This window comes from Amphiura filiformis, chromosome 6 (genome assembly GCF_039555335.1).
Source record: "Amphiura filiformis chromosome 6, Afil_fr2py, whole genome shotgun sequence".
Classification (NCBI taxonomy): Eukaryota; Metazoa; Echinodermata; class Ophiuroidea; order Amphilepidida; family Amphiuridae; genus Amphiura; species Amphiura filiformis.
The window spans coordinates 55,467,994-55,483,333 of NC_092633.1; the positions used below are offsets into that span (position 1 = coordinate 55,467,994).

Below are 15,340 nucleotides of genomic sequence, written 5' to 3' on the forward strand. Positions count from 1 at the left end.
GTTATTAAGATGACTTGTAAATAGTAATGTAAATTGTATGTAATACAATAATAAAGTATAAATAATTGTGACAATTATAAATTGTGATTCTTGATTCTGTATCATCCTTATCCTTACTTTAGTAGAAGTAAGAACAGGACACAACAAATATACCTACATAACATTTTCCAAATAACTTTGTGCTGAACGGTTAGTAATTTTACAGGTTTATAAAATAGGTTGTTTTGTCAAAACTTGGAATTCACCGTATTTACGCATCTAAAATTCCTAAGAAAGCTAAATATACGAGTATGTAAAAACAATACCACCAAAATTCAACTTTCCCGGTACAAATCATTCTGGGACACCCTGCAGATATGCGCTAGGATGAGTTTCACACCGGGGTGCGTGTAGGTGTGTGAGACAATACTTTTTATTTTTAGGCATTAAGTGGTGTAGTTATGTGACAAAAATTCAGCAAAAATAATGAAAAGCACTTTTTGCTGAAAAATATGACTGAATTTTCAGATTTGTTTAAGTTGACATTAAAGTTGACATTGTTTAAGTAGTTCAGACATGGAGGTATACTGCAACTGGAATTGAGATCCCTAGTTGTATGTGAATTTCAAATAGCCCTTGAAAGCTTTAGATTTCACTTTTTATACACATAATAACATGTTTTTTCACTGAAAGTATTGTAATTTTACATATTTCCTGGTTCTTTATGAGTTTAAAATAACTTATTAGCAACAAAGAAGCTCTATGTTTACTATATGGTATCTTTAGGTGGATCTCACAACATTATTGCCTTACATGTACTCTCATCGCCTTTATACCACTTTTACGCTAAGAATCCAGGCACCAAGTGATTAACACCGGGGATTAACAAGGAAGCTAAACTATCTCCCTGTATCTAATTACTGCCGTATAATGATGGGCGACTCTCTACACGGGAAGTGAAATCCACATTAAATCCGTGATAATGTGTAGCAACTGACTTAGGCACTGTAATCATGGTAATCCGTAATCTGGGAAGATCCGGGGGGGGGAGGAGATATCGCGAACACGGTGAGCATGTTACTTGTAAGTGGATAATCAATATTGGTTATTATGGGCGTGGGCGTTGTAGGGCGCTCATTTCGTAATGCCATCTGCGCGCAGAGAAATCCACATTAATCTTACATCAAGTCCACATTGATGCGGATGCGGATCTCTCGTGTGGACTCACCCCATATTATAAACTGTTCATCTATAAAATTCCACCACTTTCTATTGGCTGCACACCAAGTTCGTCATAGTCCCTTCCCAAGTTCTTCTATTTGCCTGTCCTTTCATTTATCTGCTGCCAGTATGGACACATTCATCATGTTTTCTCTGGTCTGTCTGCTTGCTACTCTCCCTTTGGTCATCGTGGAATCATCTGGTCAATACAAATACCCAAAGGGGTTACCTTGCAAAATGTATGGTACGTACCACCGAGTTAGACTGCGCTAACAGACAACTTAAGCAAATTCCACCGCTGAAGGACAGTAGACTAAATCCGTCAGTCTCCTAACCTATGCGCACGGCCGCTTCTCTGTGCCCACCGGTGTTCGTTGGGGGCAGCACAGTGTACGCGTATTATGTAAATCGGCGCATTTTTTCGCGCCAAAATATCATAACAAAGTTGTGAAAACACTGCTACATCGGGAAATGTGCACTGGCGTATTTTCAATGTCTGGTAAATATGTTTGGGTCAAAGCAGTGGTCAATTGGTGTTTTTCCATTCCTAATAATATTATCTACAGAATAATATAGATATTTCCCCAGAATGATGGCCATTTAATTAACAAAATGATTCTTTTTGAAAGGGAGTTTCAATGAATTTCGCTTCACGATATTTGTTTTATAACTCAAAAATACACAATTTCAAACTAACTTTTCAGTATTTTTTAGAACAATGCCAGTGAAGTTACTAATTTATGATAATATTTACAGTATTAAATATCTAATCCCGAATACAAAATATAGCTATCATATTTTGTTTCTGAAATAATTGCTGTTGAAGTAGTATCATATTCTCGCTGTAGATCAAATAGCATTTTGCATATTTGAACCTTTAAAATTATTAAACTAAAACATCGGGGGAAATCCCGGGTGAATTATCCGATGAGCATAGGCCCCTCCCCCAAATACAATGTTATTGCTGCACTTGTCTTCAACCTAGCGATGTTTACATTGTTTGCAACATTGCTTTTCGCTGATTGGACCACGAGTAGCACAACTTGAACTACCTGTTGCAACACCCGTCTAGACTAGGCGCGTGTCGCAACATACACACACGAGCTGTTCTACACGCATTCGCATCGTGGATAACTGCACAGGCGACTGCTTGTTTTATATGCTGAGCAAATGCTAGGAAAATCAACTAAAAATACGAAGTTTCAAGACATATTATTGCTATGTTTGTAAAGTGAACTGGATATATTGATTTCCTATGCAATGACTGACTCAACCATAGCCTAGGCACTTGCCTGTTTAGCTATAGAAATCAGCATAGACTAGTCTACGACGACGTCTGTCCCGGTACAACAGCATGGCCGTAGTGCCGCATGCATGCATGCATGCATGCAATAGTATTGATGTTGTGGACATTCACACCGTTTGGAATTTTTATTTTTATCACTATAGCCTACAAATGTAGTGCTTTTCATCATGGACCGAAGAATATTTCAACCATGACAATATTACAACATTGATTCCAGGATCTACGCACAGAATATCATAATCATTCCTGCATTTTCATTGATTCGTCATGTTCATCACTGTTCATGCTTCATGGATAACAATTTTGGATCTACATCTGACATGATGAATGCTGCTATCATGCTATTGCTCATGTTGCTAGGATTTCACTGATCTTTACAAGGACTTTTACCCTTCAGGATTATGCATATGGTTTTAAAAATTCGGATCTAATTCTATGTTGCTCCAGCCTCCAGTCATGCCAGTGCCAGTGGGATCATCGGATCTAAAGATGGAATACATGAATATATCATGCAATGGAATATATCATGGAATATATATGTAATGGAATATAATATCATGGAATGGAATATATCATGCGATGGAATATATTATCATGCAATGGAATATATCATTATCATACAAATGGAATATATTGGAATATCAAGTATCACAGTCAATGAAGGCTAAATCACTGCATCATTGACATTGTACTGTTGTACATGCTCATGTCATGACAGCAGTTACGTCTACCATGCTACGATGCTGCATTTCTTGTGTTTACATACAATTTTTGTAGTAAAATCACGTCAGGGCCTGAAATATTTGGGCCTAAATCATGAGATCTAGATGATAGGCCTGTTACGGTATATGATCTTTTTGTACATGGATCAGGCATGTGTTTGGAGTCATGGCAATGATGATGCATTGCAGCAAAGTGATAACACAGCAATAACAGTCACAGTGGTCAAGACAAGTGGTAAGTCAAAAATCCATGATTTTATAATTCATGAATTACCGGTACATATTTTAATTTTTACAGACATTCCAATAAGATAATTACATAGTCTACATATTTTAGATATTTACAATTTACATTAATATACATTACATATTCATGAACTACCCTGGTTACTGGTATACATAATTATTTACATATTTACAAATTATACATTATATGTACATATTTACAAACTATATTTACTTATTCATATTTACACATTGTACAAATTATACATATTTACATACTAACATATTATACATATTTACATACTAACATATTATACATATTTACATACTAACATATTATACAAATTATTTACATATTAATTATTATAGTTAACACAGATTTTACATTTCATACTATTACCGTAAATTATTTAACTGCAGAGTGGACTGGATTAATGAAAATGTTGGCAAAATATGCAAATAATCTCATTAACATTCATAAATAATTTCTTTTGAGGTGTTTCATAACAGTAGCAAATGCAATAGATTATCAAGATTTTTAATGATATCACCGTGCATTTTTACTTTATATATTTTCTTATCAGCCCTCAGAATTAAAACATCTCAGAACAGTCATGGTAGAGTACTTGGTGGGTATGTGCAATAGTACGACTTCCTAAGGTATTTTATGATTTTTACACAATTCTAAATAGTCCTGAAAACAAGCTTGTCAAAAATGTATAGTTCTGCTATAATTGGGTCTTTTAGTTTTTAATTAAAGAAGCTTAAACTTAAAGATGAATTTCAATAACCAAAAATTGATGCGCGAGTGTCAAAATTTAGGGATGAAACCAAAATTAAACCACCTCCAGACACATGGCCAAATGCAATATACTTACTATTCCTCTGGTGTATTTGTCATGGTTGGGCGAGGTCTAATTGATGGGTGAACAGCCACTAAGTGTTCTTCCATGACTGCTCTCAGGTGTTTTAGTTCGGGTGGCTGATCCTGTATGTTTTTTATCCCTTCCAGACCCTTCCCCAAAATGTTAAAAATGTGATGAAGTTGTTCCCCTCCCTGCTCGGACATTCTTCCCAATCCCACCCCGGTTAAACGTATAAAAGGAATAACATGTTGAAACAAAATGTGAAACTTGGGAGTGAAAGTAAAACGACTAGAAAAACGTGACGTGTAGTAATCTACAAGACGGGTGATGTTGCATTCTGAAAGACAAAATGATTAAAAAAAGTTAGTTATTTAAATTGGGTTTCTAAAAATAAGAAATAAATCCTGATCACACATAAATTATTCAATGTTTAGACATACAAATTTAACCTTAATGAAATGATCTGAATAATAAGGTGCTTTTACAAAGTCATTATGGGTAGGCGCTTATTTTTTACCTACAAAAGAGGCCCAAAATATCCATCCATCCATCATCATCAGTGTGTGTGTGTCATTATGTTTTATCATGATTCAGATTTCCATGGGCAGTTAATATATCACAGTTTGCTTGTTGTAAAGTCTAGTCTCTTGGGGTGCGCTTATAGGGGCATGTCTGGGCGGTTAGTAAAACTAAATTAATAGTCATGACAGTTATCATTTTTATACTTTACCAAGTTGATCAATTTGATCTGGTGTAAGTTGGTCGCTAGTGCTGTACGCCTTATGACATGGGGCAAAGTGTTCGAATAGCATCAGGTATTCCATCTGAATCCTTACAGCCATGTCATGTAAATCAGTATTGTCAGTCAGATCCTGAGTTGCTGCTACTACCTCTTCTAACAGCGACCTGTAATTCTCAACCTAATTTGTAAAATGTAAAATATCAGGAGAAAATTAAACTAAGTAAATTGGTACCGGTACAGTGCACTCTATCATTTTGAAGGTATCGTACCCTTAAAATTTAAAAATCAAGTTTTACCTTACACGTAGGTAGACAAATCTATGGAGGAAAGATTAATCATGTCATACTAGTAATAGTGAGATTCCTTAAATGCAGAATAAAGGTACCACAACAAATGACAAACATGTATAAATTCTGATTTTGATTTGTATACCTCCATCAGGCCATGCACGCATATTCACCTTTAAGCACTTGTTAACATGGTTGCCCACGAATGCTCCAGAATAGTATGCCTGTCTTCGGACTTTGAAGCTCTGTAACTTCTTGTCTAGTCTTTTGATAATTGGGTTGCTCTCCAACTGCAGCTTATTTGATTTTCGCATATCTTCTGCCTCCTTGTTCTGTAATGTAAACAATAGGAAAAATGTAGTAAGTTGTCTTGACCCGGTTTCATTTTGCAGTACAAACAGTACATGATGGACCCTGAAAATACACCAAAAGTTGCATTTTCAGAAAGTGCCTATGATCCAAGACCCTCCTGTACATAGCGATATTGCTGGTTTGGTCCTGACTCCTGGTGCAGACATTTCCTGGTAGTGGTACCAGTATTGAATACCGCTACTCTATACTAATGTTCTGATTGTTATAAATTGGGATAGTCTTACTGCAAAAAAGCTAGATGAAGTTAATTATTTTTAAATAAGTTTTTGCTTTTTAAAAAACAATTTGTGCAAGCTTTTTCTATTGAATCCTTTTGTGTGGGGGGGGGGAGAGGGGTAAATAGTTTGTTGGTGAGAATTTGCCCTAGATAATTCTTCATCTATATAATTTTTACCAGTTCATTTGATTGTTTATGAAGACATTCAATTTCTGCCATTTGCTGATTAGATGGTGACGGTCCATCGACAAGGCTTTGGGTGATCAGTTGGTACTCGAGTTCTGTTGCTTCCTGGTATTTCTCCTCCGACTTCTCCTCCAACCTGTGAATTTCTTTCAGTACAGATTGTTTATGTTGGATATGTTTATCAAAGGCAGCACTGCTACTGCAACTAGGCTGAAATAAATACAGAGATGGTCAGGAATTTAAAAAAAAGAACATGTGTGATACAAAGATAACAAACCATGTAATGAAGGTGTACAAGTTTGAAATGTAAACAACTAAACATAATTATTTCCTCATACACCCTTGCAACCACATTTATTGTCCATTAAAAATTTATTTAAATTTTGTACTCACCTCTATGTCTGCTATTAACTCTCCAAGTTCTGTAATGTCTCGTTCTAGATTCTGGTAAAACTTCCCCCATAGCCCAAGGCTGATGTGGAGTGAAGGGGGCAAACCTTTAGAAGAAAAGAAGAAACAGTGATTCAAATAAAAGTACTTTCTTAAATATAATTGTAAATAATAACAAATTTATGTGTTCCATAAGTTGTCTTCCATACAGGTATGCAGTATACGGTACACAGTATGCAACTGGGCCTGGGCAGTGGGCACTAGTTTATTCAAATGTATGTCTACCAGTAAAATATTCATAGACATAGAAAATTTGCCTTTCACGCAAAGTTTACAAATTTCAATTACTCTATGTTACTGTTGTTTTTTACATGTACGTACTTTGTCTAAAGGTATGTCAAAGAATGGTCTGTGCGACACACTGTGATTTTCTCTTTTGCTTTGGGATGTGCAATTATTACTTTCCACGGTATCAAAATCGTTCTGTATCATTTCAAGAGTGCGATGTTGAGCTGGTTGTTTGCTGGCCAGATTGTGCTTGTCCTGGAGACACAGAATACATGGGCATGTAGCTAAAAAAAAGAAGAGAGACATACATGTATTTGAGTCCTTTGACTTACATGTTATGATTGTTAAAGTTATTCATGCTATGAGAAGAATTCAACATTCTGATTTTGTACGATCTAGCTTTTATTTAATTCTTTTAATTAGTTTATTGCTAATTTTATGGTTACCTGCAGCACCTTGGAGACCTAACAGTTTCCTTAAGATTTCGTAGTCTCCCGAAAGCCACAGCACAATTTTCTTTCCTCTGCAAATAAAATATTTGAAGTTAATTTGAGCATGCAGTATGCACATATTCAAATGAGTCCACACCTAACATTTTACACACACACAAAAAAAAAGGAATTAGACTTGAGTTTTGTAGATGAGCAGATACATACACATTAGCTGAGAGCTCAAGTGGAGAGCATTTGATTCATAATCAGTATCGTTGGTTCAAATCCAACCTCAGCTTACTTTATCTGCTGGTTTACAATATACAAGTTTTTAAATTTTTGTGAATTTACTGTACCTCCATTCAGAATGCTGTAGATTGCTAATCTGTGTGACATACTGGTCCAGGGCAGTGTGCATATTTGCAACTGTTTCATCAGCAGCATAGACGTTGAAAGCTGTGGTATTGAATTTTGAATTATTTTTTGAAACATTTACAATTTGATAATAAAATTTTGTGGTCCCCCCTCCCTTATCTCCCCCTATTTTGATCCATATTTGTTCTGCTGGTATTCCATCCCACACCAAATGATCCAATCTGCAAAGAAAAACAAACAACAGACATGAGACACCATGATTTTAAGTAAATTGAACAATTAGTTTCTAAATTATTCTAGGGTTAGGCTGAAGATAACAGTCAAGGTCTATATGCTTTTAAAATCCTGTATAAAGTAAAGATTGCTAATATTATTATACATACCTCTCAAGCTCATCCAATGTCTTCATTATGTGGTCTTCTAGATTGGGAATGAAAACAATGGGGGCTAGCTTGGTAACATGTTCATCTTTCTCTTTGAATAAAATGGGACCAAATCACTACTGACACAGTCACCAACGAGGTCCGCCTTCATCTGTCTAGATTTCCCCTCACACACCATCTGAACCTTGTAAGCCTTGAGCCAACTGAAAAATATAAAACACACATTTCAAAATTTTAGGAGATAAACAATTAATTCTTGTCTGCTGTCTACTAGAAAGAAACAATGTTAAAATAGATTTGGTGAACCTTGATGGGTGGATATTACAATGTTCAACAATTTGTTTACCTTTTCAATTTCCTCATTTCATTCCAAGTCCATCCCATTTGCGCTTTAAGTTTCAACTCGTGGCCAGCTGGAATGCGAATCTTTAACAGTCCCTCACTGTGAAGCAGTTCTTTTAGTTCAGCTGTTGATTTTCCTTTAAGGAGTGCAGCTAACTGATGAATTGCAGCCTCTTCATCATCTTTCTTATTACTGCTGATCATGTTGATGTGTTGTTGTAGTCCATGTGTTCTGGAACGAACTGTCCTTGCACTTGCTTGATGGCTTGGAATTCTTGGTTTCACCACCTTCTTTAGCACATATTTCTGCAAGTAAATTTTAAAACAATGACAAAAGGCAAAATAAGTATTAATATTTATTAGTAAAACATATGTGACCGTACAGCACGAATGAGCCGTAAATGTCCTCAATTGTATTCTGACTTACAGTGTAAAATGGGCATGAAGGTCGTATTCATAGGTACCTCAATTTGGTGCTACGTGTACCTCATTTAATGAGATACACGTAGCACCAAATTGAAATACCTATGAATATGACCTTCATGCCCATTTTACACTGTAAGTCAGAATACAATTGAGGACATTTACGGCTCATTCGTGCTGTACGGTCACATATTGGACTTTTTATTTGAAATTTAAATATATAATACCGTATTTGTTCCAATAAGTGCCCATGCCCCAATAAGCGCCCACCCAGGGTATTTTCAATTTGCTAAAGGGTACCATTAATGTAGAAGTGACAGACAGACGTAGATACAGTGAAATAGCGGGAGGACTACAAGGTCGGTGTAAACTTGGAATACATTTTCTGCATCAGAAAAGCTACTAGAACGTCTCAGGACCCTGCTATAACATACATAAATTTGTCTCTGATAAATGCCCCCCTTACAAAAAATTCAGGTAAAAAATAAGCACCTACCGGTACCTAAAATGACTATGTTAAGTGCCCTGGGCGCTTACGCTACGCTTATTGGAATGAATATGGTAAGTCCAATCATGAAACTGTTTAATATGTGTGTGTACAATGATATCATTTTGGACATTTTAAAAATTTGTATATGTACACACCATTCATTTAAAAAAAATCACTTCAAAATTAACTCACGGGTCCACCGGTTGGTAATTCCACAATATCGTCATCATCCATCAAATCTTTCACCACATTAGTGGCAAGTCGTTGCAGCTTCTTGTTTGGTGTGTGAGTTGAAGATGATGTTGCCTCAAGCAAAATATCACAAGCTGCCTCTATTGCTTTCGCCTGCCTTTCTTCATCTTCTCGCTCCCTTCTTCTCCTTGCTGCCACCTTTGCAGGCTTTAACCGCCGCTTTCTAGTAGATTCTTGCATCATTCTGCAAGCAGTGCAGTTGCTGTCATGTTCACTCCAGCCAATAACAGGCCTACGCGTAGGTTTTCCAAGTGCTGCCACACAGCTCAGGCACAGGAATTGGGGATGTAATGCTGGGATGTCATTGTTTATGTTAATGTTGAATGTGTTCTGTATTGCATTTGAATGTTTATACTTCTCTGTGCCATTTTTCTTCTGCGATGCTGGCCATCGCATGCACCTTTGCCCACATATACGGCACAAGCTGGCCAACGCTTTCTCATGGTATTCATTGGACTCCATAGAGAAACCTGTAAGGGGTGTAACATGATTATGAAGATTTAAAATGGTGATGTGACTTGTGGCCACTGGTTGTCTTTTTGAAGCCTTTAAAATGCATTCATTCATTTTGTGTTTATAAAAAAAGATAAAAAGATAAAAATACGAGCAAAATGATCAGTTTTGTTTTAGTCATCAGAAAAAAAGTGGCAAGTGCAATTTTTTGTATTTACATAGCCTTTCTTTTTACTGAAAAAAAAAAATAGCGCTCTAAATAGACAGGGCCTAAGGGTAATTCCCCCCGAAAATGCAACAATTTCCCTACTTTCGCATGAGATTAAATTACCAGGGTGATTTGTAACAGGAAGTAGCCCCTACAATAAAACTATTTTAAGGCCTGAACCACATAGCAATTTTTTTCACTTTCTCACATCACAAACCTTTTTATACACTATTCACGATTTATTCATCAATCCACTATGTTACTTTGTTAGGAGTCTTCGATAATTATAGTAGAATACGGGGATGCCAGTTTTCACAAATTTTTTAATTGCCGCACTAATTTTTTTAAATGGATTTGGAGAATCCATGAACCTAGCGCCACACTACAATCATTTGTGGTTGATAATGATATTAAAAAGAAATTGGGAAAATTACTAAAAAATTACAATTTTGTACAAAAAGGGACGCCCAACCGTGGGCGCTATCCTAAACTAATGATGGCTCACAATTGTCCACATTATTTTCAGATTTTTTTTTGGCAAGTCACTAATTCTCTGAGAATAGTACCGTACTTCAGGCAAAATATCTAATTCTCAATCATGAGAGGAGAGGACGTACAGTACATGTAGTACGTCCTGGGGACATAACTACTGTGTCATATTGCATCAGCCAAAAATTTCATTCCCCCTCCCCCAAATTTTACCCTCCCACCAGGGCGAACTATTGCACAGACCCTAAGCATGCGGTATTTGGTTTTGCGAATTTGCGTGAAAGTACGCTCGTCGCTCGACATTATATTTGTGCGCAGGTACCCAAGCCTGGTTCTCATGATCGACAATTAGATATTTGCTAATATTGCTTACTCATAGTATACACCGATGTGCTCACACAACGGTGGGGAAAATGGCAAATAATTTATGAGGTAAACTCAAGCTTACAGCTTTAACTAAAATCTGATAAATATGTATCCATAAACATGTACATGTCACCAGTTGATTGCCCTCGAATTTATTAATTATTAGGCCGACTACTTCATTTATTTAGGCCTAATCTAAATTTGCCACATGGCAAAATTTCTTCTGCAAGGTTCACTGATTACAGTACATATAAACTGATATACACAGAACATTATTTATGCAGTTTACATTATCAAATGACGCCAATGACCATGTCTGGTCGGCATCTGCTCAACTTCCAAATTCGGCAGTGTAGAATACTAGTTTGTGAATATACTCAAGATTGATAGTAATATTTACGTTTGTAATTAAAAATATAAATTTGATAGGAGTAAAATGAAATCAGGGAATGGTAGATTAACTTTACCTCTTACAATTTCCACGTGTGGTTTCTTATAAATTGTTCTAAAATTCTTGTAATAGATGATTCTGTCGCCGCTTCGAGACCCTACGTAATCTAGATGCTCTGTGTTGTACGATACGGCAGTAATTTTGGCGCAAATGACATCGATGATATTTCCAAAAATTTTTAGGCCACGATGAAACGAAATATACTGTAGGGTTGCTTTTTAATTCTATTTTTATTTTATGCATGTATTTTATCTTAAATTTGACTATAAGATGCTATATGCATGATGTTGTCTGTTTGTTTTTATTTGCATGTATTGTTTATCGGCGCCGCCATCTTGCAGGGCGCCATCATGTGGCCAGTTTAGAGCTGATGTATTTGAGCGACGAAAATAGCTTATCTGCCGCTGGGGGCGAAAACGAACACCGGTGTGCCGGTTCGGAGACTGACAAAAATATAGCGCATAGAGTGTAGCAGTAGAATTTGTCCCTACGTCATGAAACGTCACTTCATGAATATGGATTTTTCAAGCATATAAGATCGAAATTCACGTCGATGCTGCGCTGGCTCAGTTTATTTTGTCTTTCGCTTAGATGTAAATTTCGAATGTAATTTCCCTAAAAAAATAACTTTTACTAATCTTTCTTGACTTTCAATGAAGCATGTAGAAACTTTGAGTAAGTGGGCACACCTGGACTCCACTTGGGCATATACAGTGCTCAATTTTACGTATGATTTGATAAGGACAAATATCGTAACCGGGGATGGCACCATGCAATGCATGCATGCTATACACACATGCACATAAATGTGTATTGAAAACTGCAGGTGCTCCTGAAAATGTGAAACGAGTACGACATGAGCCTGATCGTCAAAATACTTCTCCACCGCCCTGCACATTAATGGTATCTGCAACCTGACATACCAGAGATGAATGGGTGAATACTGAGTCTGAGATTTGTGCCGTTTGTGGTAAGTTTACTCGGACAGAAGTCTGAACTGTCACAACTTCAACTGTAGTGTTAAGCGTTGCCGTTGTATGGTTGTACTGCTGGTTTGTTTAATACTGGCATCATAATACTAATCATGGCGTGTCCGTCCGTCCGTCCCTCTGTCCGTGCGCTATCGCATGCGCGTGGCTCGCTAACGCGTGCTCGCGGTGCGTATCGCGTGCGAGCTATCACGTAGTGCGCGGAATACCCACGGGCGCAATGTGAGCATCGGAAAGCATTACAGTGTGGTTAATCGTGCAGGTGCATCTCATCGGATTCCAAAGCGGCACACGTGCAGAGGCCTATTAGTAGTTTAAAAGGTCAGGGCAAGTAGGCCTATATGGGTAACGGGTGGGTAATGAGAGATAGTCACAAGAACCACCCAACCCGAGAACCGCGAAATCTAGTTATATATAAGGCGGAAATTATTCGGGTTTTGTTACTGCGTGCGACAATAAAGTCCCAACTCACGCTTGTGTAAATTTACATTTAATATTAAGGGTGCGCCAGTAACGCATTGCATTTACACAACAACTAGCGTAAGCACTGCGCCCAACAGGATGCTAGCTAGATGAGTCTTATTTTTCCGCCTAATGCTGGTTTCATACTTTTTGCCGCTCAGCGGCACGACGCTTCACCGTGCCATTTGTACTTGTCTGCAAGCCGAGCGGCACACCACTGAGCGGCAGTGGCATGACTCTGAATGGCACTCTTTCCGTGCAGCACCACTCCAACAATTGTATTTTGTTCTCGTACGTCAGAGCGACACCGCTCTGAATTGATTTGGAACTCTTTGAAACCAGGTCACCAAACTCAAGGTGTAGGGTCTTAATAGTGTGCGCATTTTGGTGATTGCAACAAATTATCAAATCACAGGTACCGTATTCGTTCCATTGCCCAGGGCGCTTAACAAAATCATTTAAAATCATTTTGGGTGGGTGCTGATTTTTTACATTTCTTAGGCTAAGAAGATGTAAATAAAGGCCCAAAAATATTCATCTATCATCGTGGTGTGTCATATGTTTCAGATTTGCATGGGCAGAACTAATAATGTAATATTATCAGTTTGCTTGATGTAAAGTCACTACAAATTATGTAGGTGGGTGGTTAATGGAACAAATACGGTACGGTACGCCAACCTAATCCTTCAGCCGCAGAGCGTACACATACAATGGTGGTCTGTTGGAGGTGGCACACTGAAAGTAGGCCCAACTGATGTTAACTATCAAACTTGAAGCAAGTAAAAAAAAAATACTATGGTCAATGTTTATGAATTCTAAAAATAGGCCTAAATGTAAATAAACCAAGACTACTAAATGTTTTGTATTGTTTGTTTTTTCAGTACACAACATGACTGTATAGTGTTCAGCAACTTGAAGTTTCACAACTCAGATGACAATCAATTATCAGGTATGTACAAATTAAACAACAAAAAACATTGTGAGAGAAAGATATGATCACTTCCATATTGAATTTTGAACTGGAAGTCATGCATACAGGTCATAAGTTTTGTGTTATTTAGACCCAAAATGTAAACCAAATAACCAATGTAGGCCGAGTATGCCGCAGAGGGGGGCAGAGTGCCCCGGCTTTTCCCCTGACAAAAATGGAAGAAAAACTACCTTTCTGACAAAAATGAAAGAAAAAACTGCCCCTCTGACAAAAAATGAAAGAGAAAATCTGGAGGGCAAGGAGCTCCTTTCCACCAATATTCACCCTGATCATGGGCAAAAATAGTGTAAAATGCATGAATGGTGTTGTTACATGTGCAAAAACAACAACATTTTAACTGTTCAAATGAGGGGCCTTCATGAGGCCTCATCGTACCACTTCCGCATGAGGCCTAAAAAAGTGTTTGATCGGCGTAGCCGACCGACCCCAAAAGAGTCCCGACCCTGACTTTTTTTTTTTTTTTTTTTTGCAAAATGAAAAATAAATGAATTAAATTTTTTAAAAGAAGAAAAGTTCAGCTAAATGGGTCATCTGGTTACGCCAATCAAGCAATTTTTTATGCCTATTTCAACAACTTTTGAAATTGGAATGTGTTACGATTTTGAAAGCCAACATGCTGTAATACCGTACATGATTGCATATCAATATTCTTTACTTTTATTGATTTAGCGTTCTTTTTTGTTGTTATTTTGCAGATCAAGAAGATGGATTTCAACTATAACAAGTTTTGCCTACAGCAACAATAGATGAATGATTAGCAAGCAATGGGTGCTGGCATTTTGCTGAACTGAAAATATGAAAAAGACCAATTGTAACATTCACAATCATTGTTTAAGAGAGCGATTTTGTAACTCTTAATTCACATTCCTCCAGGAGTGAAATTCATACCGTAGTTTTCCTTACTGATGTTAACAGTAACAGTATCCTGCAGGGTTCATCAAAAATAAATGAAATAAAAGATTGGGTCAGATTTTTATCCAAGTCCACCTCATCTCAGTCATCTGAGTCAGAGCGATTCCATTTGTATCCAGGTCAGTCAGCCACTTCCGAATTCATTTGTGTCTGAGTCTGGATTCGAATCCAAGTCCAACAAGACTATGGCATATTTCATGCTCATAATCGGAAGTTACAGATTTTATATTCAAGATTCCAAAAAAATTGCCACCAATCCCATTGTAGATGTTCAGTCACAAAAACAGGTGTTATATTTCTTGTAACTCTACATCCATACATTGTGAATCGTAATGAGGCAATCATAATGCATGTAGAGTCACAAGAATTAAAACACCTTGGGCGGAGTGTTGTTTTCTTATGAATAATGATTACTCTTCATGATTTTGTTCTTTATTATGTAGGGTGTCATTTTTGGGTAATTTACTGCCCGGTACCAGCGCATTTTTAGGCGGGTAACCGGGTACCCAAAATTGCAAAAAA

General features: G+C 37.1%; 1 protein-coding gene and 2 long non-coding RNA genes across 3 annotated transcripts; 1 reads left to right on the forward strand and 2 right to left on the reverse strand.

The window, feature by feature from the left end:
• Window positions 1–3,800: 3,800 nt before the first annotated feature.
• On the reverse strand, window positions 3,801–6,819 carry LOC140154624 (uncharacterized). The gene is made up of 6 exons (XM_072177191.1): window positions 6,743–6,819; window positions 6,517–6,664; window positions 6,115–6,333; window positions 5,522–5,680; window positions 5,050–5,239; window positions 3,801–4,656 (listed from the first exon to the last, which is right to left on the reverse strand). The coding sequence occupies exons 1-6, from the start codon at window positions 6,817–6,819 to the stop codon at window positions 4,331–4,333; spliced, it is 1,119 nt and encodes a 372-aa protein (XP_072033292.1). The 3' UTR covers window positions 3,801–4,330.
• A 79-nt stretch (window positions 6,820–6,898) lies between these two features.
• On the reverse strand, window positions 6,899–7,681 carry LOC140155652 (uncharacterized). Its single transcript, XR_011859415.1, has 3 exons — window positions 7,589–7,681; window positions 7,248–7,324; window positions 6,899–7,085 (listed from the first exon to the last, which is right to left on the reverse strand). It is a non-coding gene; the product is annotated as an uncharacterized lncRNA (long non-coding RNA).
• A 4,223-nt stretch (window positions 7,682–11,904) lies between these two features.
• LOC140155653 (uncharacterized) lies at window positions 11,905–14,989 on the forward strand. The gene is made up of 3 exons (XR_011859416.1): window positions 11,905–12,434; window positions 13,797–13,864; window positions 14,602–14,989. It is a non-coding gene; the product is annotated as an uncharacterized lncRNA (long non-coding RNA).
• Window positions 14,990–15,340: the final 351 nt, after the last annotated feature.